The 24,446-nt window shown below is 45.3% G+C and overlaps 2 protein-coding genes and 1 non-coding gene across 3 annotated transcripts in view; 2 read left to right on the top strand and 1 right to left on the bottom strand.

Moving 5' to 3' along the window:
• The window catches only part of POLR1A (RNA polymerase I subunit A), a 35,542-nt gene extending 34,807 nt beyond the window's left edge, over nt 1-735 (bottom strand). The window contains exon 1 of the mRNA XM_068402642.1: nt 314-735. Within this exon, the coding sequence (XP_068258743.1) occupies nt 314-390 (77 nt within the window). The 5' untranslated portion in view covers nt 391-735. The remainder of the gene's footprint in view (nt 1-313) is intronic.
• PTCD3 (pentatricopeptide repeat domain 3) lies at nt 524-24,110 on the top strand. Its single transcript, XM_068402644.1, has 24 exons — nt 524-688; nt 3,076-3,125; nt 4,213-4,252; nt 5,272-5,317; nt 6,067-6,135; nt 7,458-7,562; nt 7,984-8,107; nt 9,184-9,302; nt 10,047-10,120; nt 10,377-10,464; nt 10,558-10,618; nt 10,903-10,985; nt 11,669-11,813; nt 12,842-12,892; nt 13,851-13,934; nt 15,715-15,743; nt 16,250-16,353; nt 17,364-17,442; nt 17,534-17,624; nt 18,795-18,880; nt 20,004-20,152; nt 21,014-21,055; nt 22,556-22,714; nt 23,460-24,110. Exons 1-24 carry the CDS (start codon nt 594-596, stop codon nt 23,533-23,535), a joined length of 2,049 nt encoding a protein of 682 aa, XP_068258745.1. The 5' UTR covers nt 524-593; the 3' UTR covers nt 23,536-24,110.
• LOC137665403 (small nucleolar RNA SNORD94) lies at nt 10,695-10,836 on the top strand. Its single transcript, XR_011048503.1, has one exon. It is a non-coding gene; the product is annotated as a small nucleolar RNA SNORD94 (small nucleolar RNA).
• Nucleotides 24,111-24,446: the final 336 nt, after the last annotated feature.

Below are 24,446 nucleotides of genomic sequence, written 5' to 3'. Positions count from 1 at the left end.
CTCCTGCGTCCCACACAAGGAATCCCCCCACAGCCCTTCCCCATTCCGCCGTGGCCCCAGCGGCCCCAAGCCACGCAATGGGCCCGAGAGCCCAGCAGCCCCAACCCCCACCAACCGGGGGTCCTCAGTCGCCGCCACCCCAGTGGCTGGCGAGGCCCGCGGCGCACCGGACTACACGTCCCAGCATGCAGCGCGCCACAGCCCGCAGAGGCCCGCCGGCGTCCTGCCGCGGGGCACGCCGGGAGCTGCAGTCCGCCACAGCACCCCCAAGGCGGGGGAAGAGGACACCCCACCGCCTGCCTTGGATCCTCACCTGATCTCCTCGGCCGTGTACATCCCGAAGGAGACCCCAACCAGCCGCCGCCACGGCACCACCTTCGGCGGCCTCATGGCGAACGAGCGAGTCCGTCCCGGGCGACGCTTCGCCCCTCTCTGCAGCCCAAGGTGCTGGGCCACGGGAGGAACCACGCGGCCGCTGCGGCGGGGGGCAGGCGGGGCCGGGCGGTACCACGGCCGAGGAGGGGCGGCCTCTCCCCCCTCACCGTTGGAGTGGTACCGCCCTCCTTCCCGGAGGGCCCTGCGCGAGTGGCGGCATGGCGGCGCGGCGGCTGGGGGGCAGCTCCTGGCAGCAAGTGGTATCGCTGAGCAGGCGGTGCTGCATACCGGGCGGGAGGCGAGAGCGCTGCCGGTAAGTCTCTGCCGTTGCCGCAGCGGGGGGAAGAGAAGGGCCCGGAGGCGGCGGTGGCGCCGTAGAGGAATCAAAGGGTGAGGGGGTCTGGGGAGTTGAGGCGGGAAAGGCCGCGCAGGCGCAGTGGCGGTTGCGCCGCAGCAGGGCGCTGTGCACATGCGCACTGTGTCTGGGGCGCGCAGGCTGAGGCGGCCGGGGTCGGGGGTCATGGCGTGGCCTGGCGCGGGGAAGCGCCTCTTGTGGGGCTTTTCCCTACTTTTGGAGGGATCTGCGGCTCGGAGCCGCCCTGGGAGTGAGTTTGAGCTGTTCAGTGATTCCTAGAGCTGAATGTCCAGGTGAAGGGGGGGGTTGCTTTCAGGATATGCTTCAAATGAAAGGTTCCCGCCTCTCTGGGTACTCTATAGGCAAAATATAACGCACATCTGAGACGGTAAAATCGTAACTCGTAAGTTTATGTGACGTAGAGGAACAGCTAGAATTATGCAGTATCACTGTAAAGCACAGAGGTATGAATGCACGTTGACAGCGTCTCCCTCAGGGTCAAGGTCAGTGTGGAAGCACACGTGAATGCCAGTTACAGTAAGGCTTTAGTGTTAGATCGCTTCATGAGGGGGAAAAAAAAAGGATTTTCGTGTAAGCTTTAATTTGTGTTAAAAGCATCCTCCTGGACAAACTGGCTGCCCAGGGCTTGGATGGGTGGACTCTTCGATGGGTTAAAAACTGGCTGGATGGCCGAGCCCAGAGAGTGGTGGTGAATGGGGCAAAGTCCAACTGGCAGACGGTCACTAGCGGTGTTCCCCAGGGCTCAGTTCTGGGGCCGGTGCTGTTCAATATCTTTCTAGATGATCTAGACGTAGGGATTGAGTGCACCCTCAGCAAATTTGCAGATGACACCAAGCTGGGTGGGAGTGTCGATCTGCTGGAGGGTAGGAAGGCCCTACAGAGGGATCTGGACAGGTTAGATAGATGGGCCGAGACCAACGGCATGAGGTTCAACAAGAACAAGTGCCGGGTCTTACACTTCGGCCACAACAACCCCATGCAGCTCTACAGGCTGGGGGAAGAGTGGTTAGAAAGCGGCCCGGTGGAAAGAGACCTGGGGGTGCTGATCGACAGCCAGCTAAACATGAGCCAGCAGTGTGCCCAGGTGGCCAAGAAGGCCAATGGCATCCTGGCCTCTATTAGGAATAGTGTAGCCAGCCGGTCTAGGGAAGTGATCATCCCTCTGTACTCGGCACTGGTGAGGCCTCACCTTGAATACTGTGTCCAGTTCTGGGCCCCGCACTTCAAGAAAGATGTTGAGGTGTTGGAGTGAATCCAGAGGAGGGCGACCAAGCTGGTGAAGGGTCTGGAGGGTCTGACCTCCGAGGAACGGCTGAGGGAGCTGGGGTTGTTTAGCCTGGAGAAGAGGAGTCTCAGAGGTGACCTTATTGCAGTCTACAACTACCTGAAGGGAGGTTGTAGTGAAGTGGGAGTTGGCCTCTTCTCCCAGGCAACTAGCGATAGGACAAGAGGACACAGCCTCAAGTTTCGCCAGGGGAGGTTCAGGTTGGACATCAGGAAGAATTTCTTTACAGAAAGGGTCATTAGACATTGGAATGAGCTGCCCAGGGAGGTGGTGGAGTCACCATCTCTGGCTGTGTTTAAGACAAGACTGGACATGGCACTTAGTGCCATGGTCTAGTTGACATGGTGGTGTCAGGGCAACGGTTGGACTCGATGATCCCTGAGGTCTCTTCCAACCTGATTGATTCTGTGATTCTGTGAGCAATCGTAAGAAAGCCTTGGAGCTGTGTCCTGTGCCGCTGAACTGAGCCCGGAGCAGCTGCTTTGCAGTTTACAGCAGAAGCAAGTTTATGTGAATGTGCCTTCTGCAGCTGTGGTTACATGAGTGTGCTGTCTGCAGCTCTGTAGAGACTGCATGTCTGGAACTAAGCGGGTCTGATTTCCCTGCCTCCCAGCTCAGGGTCTTCTGCTTGTGTCAACAGTACTCAGGTCTAAAATATTTTTTAAATAGGTAGTGCTTTCAGCTAGGTCCTGCCTCTAAAGAATAAAGTGTCTTCACTGATTTATGTTCAGGGTTTTCTTTCTAAGATGCAGTAATTTGTGAAAATTACTTTAAATGGTATCCCCAAAAATAAAAAATTACACATTTTCTGTAGTATGATTTTCTGTGTATAACTTCTTGTCTCTTGAAATCAGGGCTTTAAGAGAAGCATCAAATATGAGTTTCATGATAATAATTTGGAGTTAGTAACAGTGCAACATTTCCAGTTACTTCTTCCCTTTTATGTTTTAATCAATTCTGACCTGTAGTACAAAACTTCATTAAATCTACTTTTACTGTATTAATGTGACTACCATAAATTCAAAACTCCGTTTTACAGGTGCTCTTCTAGCAGTACAGCTCTTGAGAAGACAGTGGACAATTCAGAAGGTATGATGTCTTCATTACTAGTTTCTTGCATGTGTTTTTTTAATCTCCAAACAACGTATGTGTCAGGAGATAAAGAAGACGTGAATGCCCTCTTTCCCCTTCTTGGATTTTCTTTTCCCCCATCTTCATTGTGCAGAGATTTCCTGGCTTAACTTGATCACCCTCACCACCAACCAGCTCTGTGCTCCGAGAGCATGAACTGAGTTGTCCAGTTCCATGAGCTGTCCAGTTGCTCTTTGAAATGGAATAAACTATAAAATAAAAATAAGGAGTTTTCCACCTTAATCCTGACAGTTTCCTTCACATTCTTACTTCTTCTCTGTACTCCTTACTATATTTCTGCTACGAGTTTTGTGAGAAAAGTAAGCTGGGATGCTTGGAGCCAAGCTGCACGTGGGAACGAGTTCCTGCCAGTCAGTAATGGCTCATGGAAGCATCAACACAGAGGCAGTGGGAAAAGTGCCTCTGCAGACCCTGGCTCTGGGGCTTGCAGTCAGGAGGTCCCACATGTTGCTCTGTTGATGAATTTGCTAAGATGCTTTACAGACAACCTACAGCTGCTTCTTTCGGTATTGTCCTTTCTCCCTCTCTGGGAAAGCTGGATGGATTGAGCTGTGAGGTAGAAAGAACTGAACAGTTGGTGTCAGGCTGTCGGAGCAGGAACGTGAGAGGGCACTTCACTGCGGTATTCAGGCAGGCTGAACTGGAGAAGCCAAATGGGTAGAGATGGCAGACTTCAAACTGGGGGACTAAGAATGGGAAACCAAGGGGCTGGGAAAGGTTGGGGCTCAAGTGAGAAGGTATGGGATAAGGATTGAAGAAACTTGAATGGATAAATGGGTACAATTTCTTTGATGTTTCTTTACCATAGGGCCCTGATCCTGTTTTGACACAAGACTGTTAAGCTTCCTGTCAGCCTTTTCTATTACCATTCCAGTAAATTGTGGCCTACATCAGACTGTGGTTTTAAAATCTTTGCTCTAGTACTTTCAGCTGGATCAGCTTAAATCATCAATTTTCATGAGGTCAGGATTTTCTTAGGGCATTTGTTGGTTTCTAATAACAATTTTAATATTGTTTCTCATAGTTACTCAAGAAGAAATTGTGCTCCCACGGAGGAAAACCTGGTGAGTGTTTACTGCTGGAATATCTCTTATCGACCCAGAAGAAAATCATTGTTAGCTAAATGTAATCTGTCTGCCAAAGCTGAAAAAGAAAATTCAAGTTGTTGTATTCCTCAATTTAATGTCCCACTAGTGGCTTTCCTGCTGACTGGGAGATCTGAGAATATTTTTGGCTCTTACTCTGTGCAGAGTATGTACTCCATTCCTGACCTTTCTTTACACGGACTGCATTTTTAAGCTTAGATCTGTTTCTTTGTAAAAGATCACATTTGCTAGAAATCTGTAAAATCGAGTTCATTTTGCTGTCTGCATGTAGGTGTGTTTCTTTCAGCAAAATAAACTTGGCCGTTGATAGCTGGCTGAATAAATCCTGTTTAGAAATACGCAGCTGAACAAAAGCTATTTTGTTGGAAGCACTTAAGATTAAATTGCAGGACTGTACAGCAAAAACTAAGTGTATAGCCAAATGGCGTCTCCATGTAACCCGAAAATAAGACCACCTTCACTTAAACTTTCAGTGGCCTTTACTTGTTTGCTTGAAACACAGCCAAAGTCTTAAGGATCCATGGGCACAGGAGTCGTGAGAAACCTAGTTTTGTTTTGTTTGGGGTTTTTTTTCCTCCCAAGACTTGTCTTGGCGAGAGACTCATGTATCCATCCCTCAGAGATGGCGGGGCTCTGAGAGGAGCATTCCAGGGAATTCTTTCTGTGTGCCTTCCCTATGTTCTTTCTTTGATAATGTATAACAAGGGCAGGAGTGGTGGCAGGAAGCACATGCTTTTCTGGTTTCTCTCAAAGGCTTTTCTTTTTCCTGTGGTTGTTCCAGAACTGAGACCATTTTTGCAGGTGAATTTTCCTACTCTTTGCAAAAAGTAGTATTTTCTAAGTGCAGCAAAACCATTCCTTCCTCGAACTGAAAATCCTTATGGGCCAGGATAATCCTGTGCTTGTTCTGCATACAATGTAATGCATAACATTGAAAGTCTGCAACCGAGAATTAATCAATGCTCCTTTATGTTTAGGGATAAGCTGGCGGTTCTTCAAACACTGGCTTCTACCGTGAACAGGGTAAGTAGGTCTGGATCATGGAAATAGGTTGAGTTGTCCTCTCACACATTAGCCTTGCACTCTGGAGGCTCTTCTACTTTGGCCATAAATGAAAGATGAGACTTACATCTGTTTTTTACAGGGTTTTCACTTTAGCTCAACACGTTTTGCTGTGTCCCAAAAGCCTCATCCTAGTGCTAAGAGAGAGCTGCAACTACCAGTGAAAGCTGTACTATTGTGATAAGGCTTTTGCTAACATCAGGAGCAAGTTCCTTTACCAGTTCAGCTTCCCAATCCAGACTGCCTCTTCCCAGTCTCAGTCCAGAAAGTAAGCCTTGCGAAGAGCAATCAGTGTCTGCTCTTGCTAGGCAACAAGTGTAAATGCTGTGATGCCATTCTTTAATCCTGTCTGTCTTGAGTTCAGGAAATTGAATCTGATCCTGCAGGTCCCCTCAGCTCCCCTGAAACTGTTATAGTTGGGGTCCTGCTTGCTTTGCAGGGCACTTGTTGCTTGTCGTGTTGTAGTAAGGACCCTTTTGTTGTCACTGTGTTAGCCTGCATGTGTGTGTATAATGGAAATGTTCTTTTTAACTATTTCCTGACAAGCTAAACCCTTTGAATAAGAGGAGTTTTTGTAAAACAGACAGCAGGTGGTGGTTCTGATGGAACTGTTCATTATGCCTTAAATTCCATGAGGCAGTATGATATGCATGCAGTGTGCCTGGGTACGTAACTATGAACGTTTCAATGCTGGGTTCACCTTTTTACAGGATCCTACTGCTGCTCATTATATGTTCCCAGATGACCCTTACCTTATGCCAAGAAATGCAGCCAGTGCTGTAAGTATTTCCTTTCAAATCCTTAATAGCTTCCTCCCTCTCCCCCTTTGTCTAGGCTATGAAAACTCTACCTAATTGGAGCCTAGTTTCAATTACAGAAGAAAATGAAGTATCAGATTTCTTTCAGCATTTTCTCCTCTGTGTATTTCTGAATGCATAATGACTAGCATTTCTCTTGACAAATCCACCCTGCACACAGTTATCTCTTCTTCCTGCCCCTGTAGGAACCTTCCAGCTGACAGAGCTCTGTTAACATTCCTGCAAGTTAGTGCCTTACCTGCTGAGTTGTTCTGTTTCTCCATGTTCTTAGTCCGTTAAATAACTCCCAACAGTAATTCTTTAGGTGAGACATTCAACCTGTTAAAACTGTGTTCATATACCTTGGATATAGACTGTGAATATGTGGTATTGCAAGTGTTGAGATTTTGTGCTTACAGTTTAGTTAAATTTTAATTAAATGTATATGAATTAAAACACACGTGGTCACTTGTGTGTGTGTTACTGCATAGACTACATGTTGTCAGTTAACTGTCCTGGCCAAGCCCCAGGAATTTTAGTCTTATCACAGAGCAGCTATTTGGTAACTTAGACTTATGGAAATAGTAGTATTGAGATGATGATAGAAAGGAAGGAGGAAAGGAGTCTTGCCCTGATGTTATCTTTGCATTAGATTACCGAGCACAAAGCTGAGGCAGGAGAAAGCAGAACTGGAAATGAGGGTGAGAAGGAAGTGCTGTATGTGATGTTAATTAGAGCATAGCTAGAGAAAACTGGGAGCTGAGATGTGTGGTGGCAGATCAGTGATATGGCTACGAGAGAGCTTCAGTTCTTCTGCATACCAGAGGTGAAGCCGTTGAGATGGCTGCTGTCAAATGTGAAGAGTTTTAAAAGAAACAGCAAAGGAAGGTCTGACTTAAGAACTTGGGGAAAAGAGGTGAATGGGAGTTCTGTGATGCTCTTGGAAATGACAAACAGGGAGGAAAACATCCGAGTGCTGTAGCTCTAAAAAGAGAGATGCTTTTGAGCTTGAGGTAGTAGTGCAGCATTTCAGATGTGTCTGGTACAGAACTTTGTCCCTTGACTGAGTAACAGAAGAGTAAATTACAGTCTCATTTAAAGAATAGACATTTTTATATTGGCATAAATACCAGAACGTTTATCTGGAATGTTGTCTTATGCCCGTGTTTTTACTAAGAGTTGAAAAGGAAGCATTAATTTAATTTGATCCCATCAGAACACTCAGAGTTATGGAAAATGTTTTTCTCGCTCTCAGCCTTTTAGTGGCGTGTTTCTTCATCTTGTTCTCTCTCATTCCTACGCAGCGTCTATATTCATTGTCGAAGGAGTCTGGGAGAAATGCTGCAAGATACATTATTAAGCAATTTCCTCAATATTTTGACAAGATGACTTCAGAGCCCAACATACCAGTAAGCTTGTTGTTTTTCATTTTCATTACATTTGTGCTTTGTCAGGTAATTTAATGAACTGTCAGACTGGGCCAAAACTAACATAAAAGGATAATTTTGTCAACCGTTTTGCAGACAGCTATGAAAGCAATGCTGTATTCCCATTATGTTTCTGAAGTGAACATTTTTCCTTAGGAATACATATCATATCAGATAAAAGTAACAAAAGAAATGTTGTTTAGATGTTGACTTATTCGCATGAAAGTGAGAGGTCAGGATGTGTGGTCCTTCATCACCAAAAGGACGGCTGCTGTTAGGCTGGGAGGGTCTGGAGATTATTGAAGCAGTGTACTGAGTGAAGTGTAAGCATATTTGGTTAGCGTTTTAGTGACGTTTTAGAGAAGGTTTGAGCTCATGTCTAACTTGCACTCTTTGCTTTTAGTGCTTGATGCCTGAGAATCTTACACCTCAGATTGAAGGAGTAAGTGAGGAAGCTCTAAAAGAGCGTATCCACCTCAGAAGGGTGAAGGATTCTGTGGACCTGTTCGATCAGCTCGTACAAGCAGGTATGTGGTCACCTGCCAGATTCTGTGGTGGAGCTCTACGTAAGTTGTTGCAAGAATATTTTAGTAGCTGGCAGAGGCTATAGAGACAATTTTGTGATTACGTTGCTGCTTTTCACAACTGACTCTGGTCTGGTGAAATGGTTCTGCAGAAGTATTGGGCCCTCCTTATCCGCTGCTTGTCTGACATGTCACTGTGGTGATACGGAGAACAAATGATTTCTTGATCAAGAAGCAGTGTTGAGGTTTTTTTCTTCTCTTCCAAAGTGGAAAAATTTGTGATGCAGTAGAGTATGGCCTGTTGCAGGCAGATGCTGTGTGATTGAGTGATCCCATTCTGCCTGTAAAGGCCCTCGCGCAGTAGCGTATTGGTTGGTATAAGCTATGTCTGTGTTGAGCACTTTGCTGCTCTGTTGGACTGGTATAGCATACCAGCTGAGTGCCCCTTCGGTGCCCCTGCCCTCAATAAATGAGTCGTTCTCAGTTCCTGCTTAATTTGAACCTTAATCTGTGTCACGAGTGAATGAGGAGGAAGCAGTAGAAAACCTTAACTGCCACAGCTTCTGAAGGAGGAAAGCTTACTAGGAAGGTGAGACCTTCTCATGTCCACTACAAGACGGAAAGGAGATGATTCCATCAAATAGCTCTTTTCTTTTGTACGTTTTAAATCTGTTTCATAGAAAGTGAAACACACAAAGTGGTCTTCGCAGCAGGGTTTATCCTAGGAGTAGTTATGAAAGGCACTAGAAATTTCAGATGTTTTGTTGGTCTTGTTCTGCTTCACAGTTTTGGCTTCCAGCTGCCACTTCATTCTCCCACTCAGTCAGGAAAACTACCCTTTCAGTGGCTTCAACAGAAAAACAGATACTCCATTTCAGTGTTAAAATTGTCTCCTGCTATGAATGGGTTTGTGGAAGTATTAGTGTCACACCCAGGTTTTACAGACTTGTTAGAGAACACCTTTATGTCGAAAGAGAACAAAGTGGCATAACTGAGTGTTCAAAAGTTTTCTGATACGGCTGTAGAGTGGTGTGTTCTTTGCTTTCTCTGCAACTGTTGTACATCCTCATTTTCTGTAGGTACCCCTGTATCTCTGGAGACCACAAACAGCCTTTTAGATTTGTTATGCTTCTATGGAGATGGAGAATCTACTCCGGAAAAAGAGGAAGAAAAAAAAGAGGATTTGGAAGAACCAGGGGTATGAAAAACCTGTTGATCTCTGTTCATTTTCTTATGAAGTGGGAGTGTATCAAGGTGGTGTCAAGATTTTTGTAGTGTGACTACTTGCCTGAGAGGTGGTGTGAGGTGGATCAGATGCAGTCGGCATTCCCTAGAGATACGGCAGTTACAACAATCCTGTGTCTAACCTACTAGCAAAAGTAGTTTTTGTAAAGCTGAACTTAGTAGCTGGGACCCTGTTTTGGCTTAGTTCTGCTGAACTGCATTTAAGTAACTGTTTCTGACTGACAGCCTTGTTTTTATAGTTGCCTACAAAGAAGACCTCTAGTACCTCTAGTGTAGATCAGCCAGTTAATTTTCTCCCAGTCTGAACCGTATTAACTGGATTTCAGTGAAGTTGAGGGCTCCTTGTGTGTCCTCAGAAGATCAGGTTGCAGGGTACAGTAGTAGATATGTTGGACAATATGTGTCCCTGCGAAGACTGTTGAGGCAGAAAGGGTTTTACAGAGTATATGCTGTAGTCTGATGATTCCCACCAACCCCACAAATACATATAATTTACCTTGTTAGTATTTTTAATAACATAAACAGTATTCTTAATCTAGTTATTGCTTCCTAAACTTATAATAGAAATTAGTGTAACACGCTAAAAACCGTCTTTGGTAGCATATAAATTGCTGCTGAACTTCATCAAATCACACCATTTGATGTTTAATCATAACTTTGAACTCTGAGAAACTTACTTCTGCACAAATCTCTCCAGGTGAACGCTTCAGAGCAGAAGGCTCCAAAGAGACAATTCCAAAGAGGTTCACAGTCATCTGGCTCTAGATGGAGGTATAGAAAATGTTGCCAATGTTTTGGATTCAGTGAGTTATGCACATGCATTGTTGTTATAAAACAGACTTCAAGACTTTTTAGCAGCCCATACTCTCAGGTGTTACTTGTTAAATACATCTGTGTGTGCTAATCTTTCAAAGTGTTGATGTAAATGTAGTAAGTGATTGTAGAAGAGCTCAAAGTATCACAAGTAATAGATTAAAAGGTATCTTTTATTGAGTTCTTTAACACTCAGTTTGTTCATTGATTCTAGGGAGAACAACAATGCTGAAAGGATATTTAAGATAATGCCAGAGAGGAATGCACACTCCTATTGCACAATGATCCGTGGGATGGTGAAGGTAAAGTTATCCTGCAGTGCTGGGAGGACTTTTTTCAGCTTGTGACATCTCACACAGTCATAGAGATTGTTTATTTTTGTTGTTTTTTTTCAGCATGGGGCTTCTGCTAAAGCTTATGACATGTACATAGACTTGCTGAATGAAAGACATAAGGGTAAGTGTCTTCTGCTTTTGCTTTGTGGTCTTCTAAGTAACAGAAACCCGTTGCTGGGTACATGTATATTTGTTTCATGGCAATGATGATTGGCGCAGGGGTACGGACCTCAGCTAGATCATGGGAGCTGAATGCAAACTGTTTATTTCAGTGCAGCTGGCATGTGGCTGGCTCACTGGAAACAGGTTTGTGTGAGACTTTGCCAAAAACTGAGCCATGTTAGAACAAACTGTTGTCTGTAGAATTTAGTTATCAGTTAAAATGAATTATCTTTCATTTTCCAGCTGATGTGCACACCTTCAACGCTCTGATTACAGCAGTCCCTTATCTAAAGGAGAGATTCTTAGAAAGATGGGAATTAGCCAAGGTAAGGAGGTAGAGCGAAAGAGGTGGGGAAGGGCTAAGAGTGTAGGGGCTGGGTCTGCTTTATCAGTAGAATTTTACACTTTTTAGAAGAGTAAAAACAAGAGCTTTGTACAAAGATACTGATATCTGCTGCAAAGGAAGTACACTGGTTTGAACGTACAAACTAGCTATTGAGGAGTGGAAAATGTACAAAATCCAAACCATTCTGCAAGGGCAAGGTTGTCTTGTGAGAACATACCTGATCCAAGAACTGCCCAGACAGAAAGTGATTGGGAAATTACGCTGGGAGATCAAAACAAACAACCAATTTTAGATAAAAACTCTTTGAATTGTATAATTTATGGTGGTGTGATGGAAATGGAATTTTGAGGGGTAACATTAGAGGCTCCAGTTTTAATGATGTAACATCAGTAAGGAAAAATAATGTGTAAATTTAAAAATTTCGTTGGTGTTCTAGACACAATTCTCCAAGATCTAATCTGATGTAATTTTGTAGTCTTGTTTTTTGGTCAGATTAATTAAAAATTAGATGGTACTCCTGTAATAAATGATCGGTTGGGGTAGAGTCGTTCACTCGAAGGGGGCAATAAGGATTAGATTGAGGAAATGCCTGTATACCTACCTGACAGCTGAACTGTGTTCCATAACGTGTGAAGCACTAAGGATTTGGGGTTTTTGTTTAAGGTCTTCCTGAATCACATGGCTCAACAGGAAGTGCAACCAAATCTGCTGACTTTTAACGCTCTGCTGAAGACTTTGAGAAGATGTGGTGGTGTAGGCAGAAGTATGTGTTTATTGGTAATAAAGGAAATGGAAGCACTTGGTATAGGTAAGAGAACCAGAATGGTTATTGTATTCCAGTGCCACCTCCAGAATAGAGTTCAGCAGCAAACACCACAGTGATTCCTAGTTGCAGGGAAGAAGTCCAGGGCTTGTGGAAAAAAGCGTTTCTCACTGTGTTCTCGACTTCACTGTTTGCTTCCTTTTGCAAGAGAACTGAGAAATAAAAATGTGTAAGTACTAAGCTGTGGCCACTCAGCAAGCCAGTGCCTGTGGATTTCAAATTGTCATCTTTAGTCTTCTTTCAGGGTTGATTACTAATTACAATATAGTGGGTGCACTTAGCCCCTTAGGTCAAATAATGAAGCATTTTGATGCTGTAGGCTTTTAGGTTAGGAGCATGTTTATCATTACATTTTTACCTGTAGTTACCTCTAGCTAGGCAAGGACAGGTGTGTGTATGCAGTGGCCCACAGGCTCTTCCTCAAATGAGTCCTTATTGTAGTACTGCTGTAGAAATAGTGAATAATCTGAATATATACTTGCAGCACTCAGCTGAGTATGTTAGCTTCCCGTAGATCAAGGAGATTTACTTCACAAGCCACCCAAGCCAGTTCAGGTCTATATATCTGCATCTCTACTCAAAAAAAGCTTTTGATCTAGATGATGTTTTTTCATGTCAAATAAATACTGCAAAAACGGGATGTTGGCATGGCTGATTTGATGTCTTGCAGAACGTGCTTTGCCCTAGTAACATGCTTGCTGATACACCAAAGATAGGTGCATGAGCAGAATGGAAAGCTAGTTATGAAATATTTTTGCTTTTAATGTAGAGCAGGGAAGCTTGGCTGTTCGCCCCATAGCAATATGGTGCTTCAGCTGGTGATCCACCCTCAGATACAGTCTTTCCCAGTTGTACGTGAGGTCTGGTCCAGCATTAGGGTGGATGGGGAGAGAAGTTATAAGAGTAAATATGTGCATGCTGCCTGACTGGAAGGGCTGGAGAGTGTGAGTTAGAGCTCAGGCAATAGGCTCATCCAAGAATGTTGAAGTAACTTCAATGTTTTTGTTTTTCAGAGCCCAGCCTTGCAACGTATGATCATCTTCTCTTTATATGTTATAGAGGCGGTACGTGCAATATTAACTTGTCTATGAAATGTGTCCTGTTTAACACCTGATTAAATGCTTTCCAAATGTGATGGGTGAAGACAGTTGTTTTATGGATTAAAAGACAACTTCTTATGTGTGCAAACCTAATGTTACCTGTGCAGTCTGATTCTACTTGGGTGCAGACAAAGCTACAGAGGATCATAACCTCTTAGAGGGAGGGAAGAGTCCTTGTGTTTTGAGAATGGACAGAACTGGAAGGAAAGCCCGTTCCCTTTGCATTTGTGGCCACAAGTTGATCAAGCTAAAGAGCAAATGCTGCACCAGTCTCTGTGAAGGCTGGACCTGACCACAACACGTGATTTCATAGACTGTGCCACTCACAGGGAGAAATTGCAGAGGGATTCTGTTTTTCTGCAACAGTTCTGCGCATTGGAGCTGTCTTGAAATACAGCTGTGTTAGAAGGCAGGAGCCCCACTGTGGGGGATCCTTTAGCCAAAAATCTGTGGGCACGGGAAGAGAACAGACACAGTAGTCATAACTGCAGTCCTTGTGTTTTAATGAGTGTGGAGGAGCTGCTGTGGAGTCTCTCTGGGTTTGGTTGTTGTTTTTTTTTCTTGAGGTTTTTTTTCCCTTTTTTTTTTTTTTTATATTTATGAAATGCCTTGGTTTTCCCAGTGCAATCTTCTAACAGACAAACTTCCAGGCCTGTTGGATTCCCTGCTAGAAAGTACTTTCATCATTCTCAGTCTGCCCTGTTGTGCTATGGAAATCTGGCAATAGTAGGGCAAATTTTAGAGCAAACAAAATTGTGACTGGTGTGGAGCACCACGAGTAGGGGCACAGATAGAGAATAATGACACGTGTTTGAAATCATGTTGCTTGTTTCCATTTCTGTGTTATTTTTGCAGGCTGACGCTCTTCACTAATGAAGTGCTTAGCACAACTGAGATGTGATGTTGCTTGTTTGTCCTGCAGGTGATCTTTCCTCATCGGGCATCATTTCTGAGGTGCTAGATGAGGTTCAAAAGAGGAGTTTCACGGCCCAGGACCCTGATGATGGTATGGACTTCAATTGATTAAGCTTGGGTGAAAAGGTACTTATAAATTTCAGGTAGTTCTACCCAGCTAGGAAGAACACGTGCAGCTTGCTTATATCAGTCCCTTCTGATACTTCTTGAGACAAAGAAGGACAGATTCCAGTGCCGGGAAGTTGTGCTGTGCATTGGTGCACTGGCTTCTCTGTGGAAGTAAGAGTGTAGCCCATGTGAGTGAGCGTTTGAGCCCCATACCATAAAAAACACAACGCTATTTACCAGACTAGTTTAAGGAGGAACATCCTTAAACCAGCATATCAGCTTCATGAAATGATACACGTCTGGTGAACAGCAGGTTTCTGTTGTAGTGTGGTGTGAGATCCTATTCTGATTCTTCCTAATCCTTCTCAGGAAATTGCATGAAATAAAACTTCATGCAAAACTGAAGCTTGGGTCTGTACAAGGGGTAGATTCTGAACATCCTCCGTCTCACTGGCTCTTTCTGCCATGGGTATGTACACAGCTTTGCCCTAGGATGTTCATAAGCCTCTCTGTACATATAGAGGTAGAAGCAGCTTCAATCTGAAGACGAGGGTGGCAAAGAGGGGTCTGTAGCTGTGCTGTGTACGACGTGGTGGTAACAAAGGGTCAGAAGCCTGTCTTTAGCAGCTGACATTTCTGTATATGATAGGATGAAGATACCATTACAATGCATGCTTCAGGAAACCAGTGAGAGGGTTGATACATTTTTTGGCCATTTAAAGGACAAAGATAGATGAGAAGATGTTATATGGGAGTAGCATATTAGGTTATGCTACCAGCATTTTTTTTTTCCTTGGAAAGCAGCCTGGAAATAGAATGTTGTACACCTCTTTTGTTTGCTTCTGCCCTGCTATGTGTGTTACACTGTTTCTTGCTCTGCTCTGAGCTGGTGCCAGAAGTATATACTAAACACTCAAATAACACAAAAGTGTCTTCTCCAACTTATAAGTGTTTAATTACTTTATTACACCTTGCAAGGGAAAGGGAGGTGTATTGTACCTAATGGTTTTCAGTAAATTGCCTTACATTTCTTTCCGCCATTTTAGTACCCACAGCCAGGCATTGTTTTGGTCTCTGAGAGCATCCAGTGCTCTTATGTTTCCTTCAGAAAACCAAAAACACCTACCCAAAATTCTCACCGTACAAATGAAATGAGCTGCTGAGCAGGATAGTTTATGTTCTTCCTCGCACTGTGGCTTTCTTTGCCTCCCTCAGGCAGCATCAGTCTCTGCTGCTTTGAAATGTCAGTTACAGAAACCAGACTCAAAGCCTCGCAAAATGAGAAGGAGACATTCTCAGGGGGCAGTTGTTTGTTCTTGGGCAGCTCCGGGGTGTACTAAAGAGGTGGGTAACCTGCCTGAACACCCCTCTCTGTCGCATGTGTTCTCTCCCACTAGAGTTAGTAAAGAAGGTGAGTGACATGACTGCCTTTTTTTGTAGCTTTCCTGTTAGACAAATAATGCTGTCTTGCATCAAACAAGAGAATGTAGCTTTTGTAAAACTGCCTAAAGTCAAACAGACCATCTGCTTAGATCTCTCCAAAAGCACAGCAGTATAGTTGCCTCCAGAAGGCTGGCAAAACTCATGCAACACCAACGTCTCTACATATAAAATGAAGATCCCTGCTACATTGTCAAACTGAGCTACAAAGTCAGCTTTCTAATTGAACATGTCTTGTCTGTCCTCTGGGAGGCTGGGTTAATGAGCTACTGTATGTCTCCTTGAAAGTTTGAAGCTAACAGACTCCATTTTCTCCCTTTCAGCCAACTTTTTTGCCACTGCTATGCAAGTGGTAAGTACCTCTTCCCTACAATCAGAATTCCTTTGAGCCCTCCAGCTGTTTAAGAATTGCCTGTGAGTTTTCCAACCTGTCATACAAGGTTTAGCTCTCAATATCTTTCCCTTTTTCACCTGTGTTCTTCATCTCCTGTAACTTTCCTCCATAATTCTGCAGTTCTTTGCTTGATACTTTGGTAACTTGCCTGCCTGTGATACATGCATCTCTTGCTAGAAGAGATGGCTGCGCAAGTCCCTGTCCTCTGTGCCCTACCTCCTATTTCTAGTGACGCTGCGGCGGTCAGACGACCTTCACGCCAGAAGGTGTCAGTTTAGGTTAGAAAGCTCTCGCCGACTGTCTCAACTAAACAAAATGCCTAGGCAGTCACTGCAGTGAACTGCACCCTGTTAAAATATTTGCTGTCAGCTCGTTATTCTTTATACCTTTGTGAAAGTGAGTCTCAGAGGGATATATTAAGTGTTACATTGGGTAGCTTTGAAATCTTAACTGGTTTATTGCAGTGCTGTGATCTTAAGGATATCAAGCTTGCCTATCGGTTAAATAAGGCAATGGACAAGGGAGACAACTGGAAATTCTTGGACATGGATCGGTTAAACGCCTACTGGTGAGTGAAGTGCAGCTTACGTTCAGCCTCTCATGTATTGTTGTCAATCTGAATACAAACTAGGATTTGAACGTTGCGCAGAAGGATGCTTTGTTGAACACCAGCTGGTTATTGTATGTGCAGTTTGGGATTTAGGTCCTTCTTAAGGACAGTGATAGCTTGGGATTTATTTTCCATTTGTGGCGTTGCCCAGACTGAAATAAAGTGTCTTGAAGCATCAGTTTAGCTTAATCCTCATTCAACAACTGTATCAGCCAGTTGTATTTTCTACAATCCTGTTGTCCATCTAGGATGGCAGCCTAGGAGGTACCACCAAAATAGCGTACAGGTCAGACCTAGCTCTCTGCATGGTGTTGTAGAGAAAGGTTGCCATGCAGCAGGCATATTTAGGCACCAAACTCCCGTGTAGTTCCACCATTTGACACTGTAATCATGGAACATTTATCAGTGTCATTCTGTGCTGCAGTCACTGAACGTGATTAAGTACTTGGAGCGTACTGATTTGAAGAAAAGCCTGTGTAGGCATTGGAACTAGAGATGCTTTGGTAAATTCATGAAAAATAATTATCATCAAAATAAGATGCAGTTTCAGGGGTGGGATGATTCATATGATTTTACCCTGTTTAGCCTGTAAATAAATCAAGGGAAATTAATGGAAATTAATTTCTTGGTGTAGGGACACTTTTCCTATTCAGCGCACTGGCTCGAGGTTCCAGGCTTGTATTGCGAACTTGCACAAGTAATTAGGTTAATTTAGTTCACTTCTTAAAAGTGGTTCTTAACCAGAGGTTGTGTTTGAGAGAGATTCAGATACCTCAAGCCTGGTGTCAGGCAGGGAGATTGCATTGTTTAGAGATTTTAAGATGCAGTGGTCCACTTCTTACTAATTTTGCCCATTACCTAGAGTCAGCATTAAGTTCTCTCATAAAAAACACTACTGCTTTTGTAATCATTTGCTGGTTTGGTTGATCTAATCATTACTGAATTAGAACATTTTTCCCCTCCTGTAGGTCAAAATTCTTTTCTTTGTTGTGTATGATGGAACAAATTGATGTGGTGTTGAAATGGTACAAAGAAATGCCTCCTTCGGTAAGTGTGTTAGGGTAAGCAAGCTTCAGAGCTTTAGTACGGAGAAACAGAACAGTTACAGTTTACTGAAGTGATTCTCTTCCTTCATTAGCTCTTCTATCCAACTCCTAAAAATATACTGGACCTCCTTCAAGCACTGGATGCAGCCAACCACTTGGAAGCGATCCCTTCAGTCTGGGAAGGTTAGTGATAGCCACATGGCTACGTAGGCAGTTTGTTTGATGAAAGTCAGGAGGAGTGCGAAGTGGGAGGTGGTTGGGAATAGCCAGGATAAGATGCTTTGGTGTGAGGGACATTATTCCTTGGTGCAGTGGTGGGGCTATTGTGTTAGAGAAAGGCAGAACTGATACCACAGACTATCGGAGAGATCATGGCTGTGTCATAGTTAAATGTCAGTGTCTTGGAAAACTGAATGCTCACCAGAGAGTAGTACCTTAACAGCCTGGGTATAACTCATTTAAATTCTTTGCTTGTTCTTTGCCCCTTAAGAAGAGGAGAGAAGAATGCAAATACAGGCCTTAGCACACAGAAAATATCCTACTGTCACCTGTTGCTAAGGGGACAGACAGGTTCTTCTAGGGATCCTTCACAGAACGGTGACAACACTAAGTTGTAGTTACAATTAAAGCTTTATTTTTTTAACAGCATTTTATGATTAGCAGAGCATAGAATTTGTAATCAGAATAGCACGGGATTTCTATAAGCAGAATCAGCGTAGTATGATTTTATAAGTAGCATAGTACAGAATTTTATAGCACCGCTTAGCTTGTGGTTCTAATCACCTGGACCCTCTGCAGATCGGGTCAAATCTTAATACTTGATTTGCTGTGTCAACATGAAAATCATAATCCAGCCTCGAAAAACATATAAAAGAATACGAGTCACCACTCGGTCCTTGGGGGAAGCAGATAATGGTGGAGGTGTCCCTGGCCACCGGGGGGTCATGGGTCTCACTGTCCAGCAGCAGTTCAGGCCCAAGGTCCCACGTAGACTTGTAACTGCTTGATTTTATAGAAGTGCTCTGTGTGCTGTTACTTTCCCTGTTCTGTGACAGGGTCGTCACTACCACTGGGTTGGCTGGGTGCCTGGGACCTTGAAGGCTGCTAAGGAGGAAAGTGGTCAGCCTGGCACCCAGGAATCTGGAGGCGGGCAGGGAGGGGAAAAAGAAATCTGATTGGTTCGTGTACTTGGTGCACAGGACCTTCAGGGGAAAGGGAACCGCTCCGTGACCCGCTCAGTCACAGAGGACGGCTGTTTGCCTTATAAAATGGCGTTAGTTGTGCTGGCTGTATTACCAGCTGGGAGCAGCGGGTACCGGTCACACCTACAGACTACTGCCTTTCTCTAAACAGATGTGAAACAGCTGGGGTTTAACAGGAGGCGAGACCTGCTGGAAGAGCTCTTGTCTTTGATGAGCAGGGAGCAGCACCCCAAAGAGGTAAGGAAGCTGTCATGGTTTAACCCGGGTAAACAGCTGCTCACTCACTCCTCCCCAGCGGGATGGGGGAGAGAATCGGAATGGTAAAAGTGCAAAACCTCGTGGGTTGAGATAAAAACAGTTTAGTGGGTAAAGCAGAAGCCCCGTGTGCAAGCAAAGTAAATCAGGAATTCATTCACTGCTCCCCATCGGCAGGCAGGTGTTCAGCTAAACGCCATCGCTCCAAATGTCCCCCTCTTCCTTCTTCTTCCCCCAGCTTTACAAGGGAGCATGACATCCTGTGGTGTGGAATGTCCCTTTGGTCAGTTGGGGTCAGCTGTCCCAGCTGTGTCCCCTCCCAGCTTCTTGTGCACCCCCAGCCTGGTAGAGTGGTGTGAGGAGCAGATCAGGCCTTGGCTCTGTGTAAGCACTGCTCAGCAGTGACTAAATCATCCCTGTGCTATCAACACCTTTCATCACAAATCCAAAGCACAGCCCCATACAAGCTACTATGAAGAAATTTAACTCTGTCCCAGTCAAAACCAGCACAGGAGCTCAGTGAAAAGAGAGATGTCTCCCCACTTGTGTGTGCAGCACAGACTGTATTTAAGTGCTGTGGTGTTGTCCCTGGTCAGTCTCAGAGGTCCAGTTCCAGTGCATATGCCATTACAAATTTCCAGATCTATGTGAGCTTACCCAGGCCTGCTAAACCCTTTGGATTGTCTTCAACCTACAGAGAAACCTCAGATTAACACAGAAGAGGATCACTTCCTCACCAGGGTTTGGAAGATTAATCCAGCCCAGCCAGCCACATCTCTGGGGAAGCGCATGGCAGAATTCAGGGATTTTTGCCAAAGATGTCATGGCAGTAACTGGCTTGTCGAGCTGAAGAAGGTTAAAGGCTTGTGCGTACTGCAGAGCTCTCTTAAGCACAGCTGTCCCTGCAGAGCCGTCTTGGAGCTTGCCTGGTTGGGGACAATTGTCCTGACAGAAGTGAGAGATTTTTCTGCCAGGAGTAACCGCTGTTAGCTCACAGATTTAAATCGCACACGGGGCAGACCTGTAGAATCTGTAGGAGGAATCGCACTGAAAAGGGTATGTTAATTACAGAGATCTGGAGATTAATAGCACGGTCTGTTCGCAGATTCAAGTGGCATTTGCCAAGTGTGCTGAAGACATCAAAGCTGCCCACGAGCAAACCGGGAGGGAGCAGGTCCCCTTGGAATGGACAGGCAGTGCGCTGGGCCACATCGCTCTGTTGTTTTCCAGGGCTGGGAGAACCCAGGACGCTTGGTATGTGTGTGGCTGTGGGAGCTCTTGACTTGCTGACACTGGAACTCAAGGCTGAATCACAAAATCAAAAGCTAATGACTGACTGCCTTGGAACGCTAGTGCAGGCAAAGGGAGGGGATAAATCCTGCTGGGAATGTGATGGGCGTTTTTCTGAATTTTATTGTTCGTTGTCAGCACCAAGTTACAGCTGTCTGTCTTAAAAATGGTTTAGAAGTTCATGTAGCAGCTGGCTTAGAGCATCCTACGGCTGCTTCTGGCAGGGTAGGGTTTGATTATCACTTCACTAAGCACCGCTGATTTCCTACAGCTTCCCATTTTCTAATTTTTAGAGTTCTTTGGAATTCAAACTGCTAAAGAGATTAAGAGTTTAATTAAACTTCTAATTAGAATTAACCCTAATTAAAAATCTAAAGAGAATATTTTTAGAACTCTTCAGAAGCTAGAATTTGGTGTCCTGCATGCTCTCAACTTGAAATACTGGTTAAAATATCTAGCCTCCAGTTTAAGGTTCTATTTTCTGTTAAATACAGATGCTCTCTTTGCACCGATTCATTTGAAACAAAGAAGTGGCAAGGACAGTTCTAAAAATACATCATATTTGAAAGTAAACTTGCCACCAGCTGCACATTTTATTTTTTCTGCACTGGTTAAGATATTCTGTGTTAAACTCATCAATGGTGTTAGCTGGCACACGCTGCATCTGCGAGAATACAGCACGGGATCTGTTTCAGATCTGTGGGCAAGACTAGTTCATGAAATTGCGCTTGCCTGTGTTTGTGGGGGCTTATCCAAGAGGTTTAATATCTGTCCCTGTGTTTTGTGGTGGGTTTTTAAATTATTATTCTATTTTCTTTTGAACAGGAACACGATGGAGTGTTTCCAGCAGATCAATAGGATTCCCACGTGAGTACTTTTAGGTTCTGACTTCAGGTACCGAGTCTCCCCTTTGGCTGAGATTTTGCATTTCTGTTAGAACCGACAGTAGTGGGCTGTATCTTGTTACTCCTGAAGCGTGTGTGTCCGTCCCTGTGAGCCGGGTGTTTGTGTATCCAACTGATGTGTTCCAAGACCTTTTTGTCTCAAAAAGTGTTGAAAATACAAGGGAGGGGTTTAGGTGGTTGATCCTCGAGATGTCACTGAATGAAGCTGTGGGACATGGAGAACATGCCCACATGGAGAACATGCCAGTGAGTAACTTGGCATTAGAAATCAGGCCAAGCAGCGCTCTTGAGAACATCTCATCTCCTGTGTGCTCAAAAAAATTCCAATATGCTGTTAACCAAGCACAGGTGCTTCAGAGGTGTCTGGATTTCTGAAGACAAGTTTATCAAGTGAAATCCTAAATTTTACGTCATACCCTGTTAGGCTGCACGGTTAGCTTTTCTCAGTATTTTGGAGGGAAAAATTCTGTTTGAAGTAGAAAACAGCTTCTAAGGAATAGTAATGCATTAAAAAAAACAAACAAACATGAACAGCTGCTTGGTGCTCACAGAAGTGAACACCTCAGATCTGATGTTGGAGATGGGAATTTCACCAAGATGCACGATGTTCTCTCTGGCTGCCTGCGCCAGCGAGGCTGTGTGGTACCAAAGCCCACTGTTAGTGGCCCTCTGCGCTTGCCCTGTTCTGAGGACTGCTGCTGCCGAGCCACGTCACAGCCTCTGTCTCAGTTTGGGGAGTAGGGAAAGGAGAAGAGTTCTCCTTCTGAAATCGTGGTGTAGCTCAAGGTTTGTGGATGCCATGGGTTATGAATGTGAAGGGAAGGAAAGTAGTTTCCCTGCTGGTACCAAATGGATCGGAGGCTCTTCTGGTTCTACTGTCCCCTTCCTTCCCTTCTCTGCCAAGCTCCCTGCAGCACCAGCTGCAAACACTTGCTTGTTCCCCTGCCTAAAGGCGAGAGGTGTCTCCAGCAGCTCTCACGGGTGACGAAGGAGAGCTGTGGACTCCCTTTGGCATGAAATGGAGGTGGCAGAGCAGCGCCAGCTGCCAGCAGCTCCCCGTGCCCACGGACAGCGTGGCAGCCTCTGTCAGTGAGATTTTAAAGTCCTGTTTTATACTGTTCCTTCATCGTTGCCAGCCACCTAGAAGAGGGTGAGGGCCTGATTTGGGGACTGTAAAGAGGGGAAGGTTAGTCAGGCTGCTGCTAAGGTGGGGTCCTTATCCTGAGCAGTGAGCTGCCGCCCTCTGTTTTTGTGCAAGGAGAAGTATTGCTTTGTGCTAGGATAGGAGTTCCCAAGCGCACCACGTCAGTACGGGGTGAAGGCTGAGGTGAAACTCCTCAGGAGCAGAATTGGGCTGGTTGAGCGATCTGAAAATCTGTCACCTCCTCCTCTAAAGCACCTGCTGTAAGTGAATGGCCACCTCAGTGGTGGCCCTGTGAACTCTTTGCCTTTGCTTTTGCAGTGACCAGGTGATGGAGGAGTTCTTGAACTGTGCTAAACAAACCAATTGCCCAGATGAGGCAATTAAGCTGGTAAAGCTGGCAGCGTCCCTCGGTCTTCCTTCATCTCAAAGGCTTAAAAGCAGAACGGAGAAGGAATTTGAACTCTCTGAAAAGCAGAAGTAAGTTGGAGTACTTCATGTTACTGCTGAAGGGGTACAGTAACCAGGGTGTTGGAGGGGCAGTTCCTGTGGAAAGGCTTCTCCACCAAGGCAGCAGAGAACTGGCTTCAGAATGAGGTGCCTTCGTGTTGACTCTGGTCAATTCACACCCCCAAAATAACCCCTCAGTTTTTGATCCCATGCTGTATCCATCCCACCTAGGAGGGAAGGTAACTTTCCATGACGGGGTTAGCCTTACCCACCCCTCAGATCTGCTCTCACCTTTCCCAGAATCTTCCTAGCTGGGTCTGGCCACCCAGAAGACACTGCAGGCTAGTGAAAACAGGGAAGTGGTACAGGGTGGCCCTGCACGTGGTTCACAGGTTCTGAGGCTCATGGTCAACCTTCAGTACACCTGGCCAGCCACCATGATTTGTGGCTGAGGTGATGCAGCCAAGCTCAGATGATGGGCTTAGCTTTGAGGGACCACAGTTTGGAGCTGGTGGTCTGGTCCAAGGGAATGAATAAACAGAAGTCCAGCACCCTGGAGAGCTGGCCCACCACTTTCTGGGTAACTGAAGTAGTCTGCTTGTCCAAAAGGAGGTGGGTGTGCTTCCACCAGATGCAGGGTGGACCTGTCCTTTGAGGACAACGGGCATCAGGCAGCCCATAATGTTCCCTTTGGAGAGGGCTTACCCTGTGTTTTAGATAACCTCCTTTCAAGCAGAAGTCACAACAGGTGACTGATAACTGTTTTAATCTGCAGGCAGACACTGGAGAGTATCGAGTCAGACAGCGACAGCAGCGATAGTGACAGTGACAGCGACAGTGACCGTGACTAGCTGTCCCTCTGGCCTTCCCCTCGGGAAACTGAGGAACCGCTGCCTTGGTGCCAGGAGGCTTCTGGGAGAAGTGAAATGACCGAAGGGACGGCTCGTGGGCGGTGCTGATATGGGACCCGCTGGGCACTAGCACGCTGTCCTCATTGGGGCAACCTGGGACCTGTCCTGTGTAACGTTCTTGGTAACTTCAAACACAACGTGGGCTACACCAACACAGCCTCCTCCACACCACCACGGGCACGAGCTGGCTCCTGCCAGGCAGCTGGGGCCTGCGTGAACAGCTTGGGTGAGAGGAGTCCTGCTTCCTGGAGGCCGCTCAGCAGGTACAAGACTTGGACAGCTTGAGCGAGACTTCTCTTGGACCTCCTGTGCCACATTTAATGCCTTTCCAGCTAACTTTAATGAACTACTTAAATATCAAGTTTCCTTTGCATGTAAACACTGCAAGGAATGCAATACTCATCAGCTGTGTGTTATTCCTCATCCGTTTTGGGACAGGCTTTGGACTGTAGATGTTAAAAAGCTACAATTTGTACAGCTGGAGACTGCATCTAATAAATGGCTGGCATAAACTACGGCTCTGTGATTATCCCTGAGCAAAAACTGGTTGATTACAGAGCGTTGTGGCTGCTCTGTGACAGAGTAAGTCAAGTCCATGTAGAAGACAGCAGTAAAGCTAACGAGGTGACTGGGCAGATGGATGACTGCACTGTTCCATCCTCTGCCTTGCAGTACCTGGCCCTCACAGCACTGTGCTGCTGTTCTCAGCTTGTCAAGGAAGCGTGGGGGGGGTTTTTTGAGATAGTTCAATCAATCAATGAGGTTGGAAGAGCCCTCTGGGATCATCGAGTCCAACCATTGCCCTGACACCACCCTGTCAACTAGACCATGGCACTAAGTGCCATGTCCAG

The sequence above is a fragment of the Nyctibius grandis genome, chromosome 6, assembly GCF_013368605.1.
Source record: "Nyctibius grandis isolate bNycGra1 chromosome 6, bNycGra1.pri, whole genome shotgun sequence".
Classification (NCBI taxonomy): domain Eukaryota; kingdom Metazoa; phylum Chordata; class Aves; order Nyctibiiformes; family Nyctibiidae; genus Nyctibius; species Nyctibius grandis.
This window is presented reverse-complemented; position numbering and strand designations above follow the sequence as displayed.

Bases quoted from the DNA above. Each gene is read 5' to 3' on its own strand.
- PTCD3 (XM_068402644.1), top strand. From the start codon at position 594: ATGGCGGCGCGGCGGCTGGGGGGCAGCTCCTGGCAGCAAGTGGTATCG. The intron at 10,619-10,902 runs GTAAGTGTCTTC...TTCATTTTCCAG, and splicing joins GCTGAATGAAAGACATAAGG to CTGATGTGCACACCTTCAAC. The intron at 15,744-16,249 runs GTAAGTACCTCT...GGTTTATTGCAG, and splicing joins TTGCCACTGCTATGCAAGTG to TGCTGTGATCTTAAGGATAT.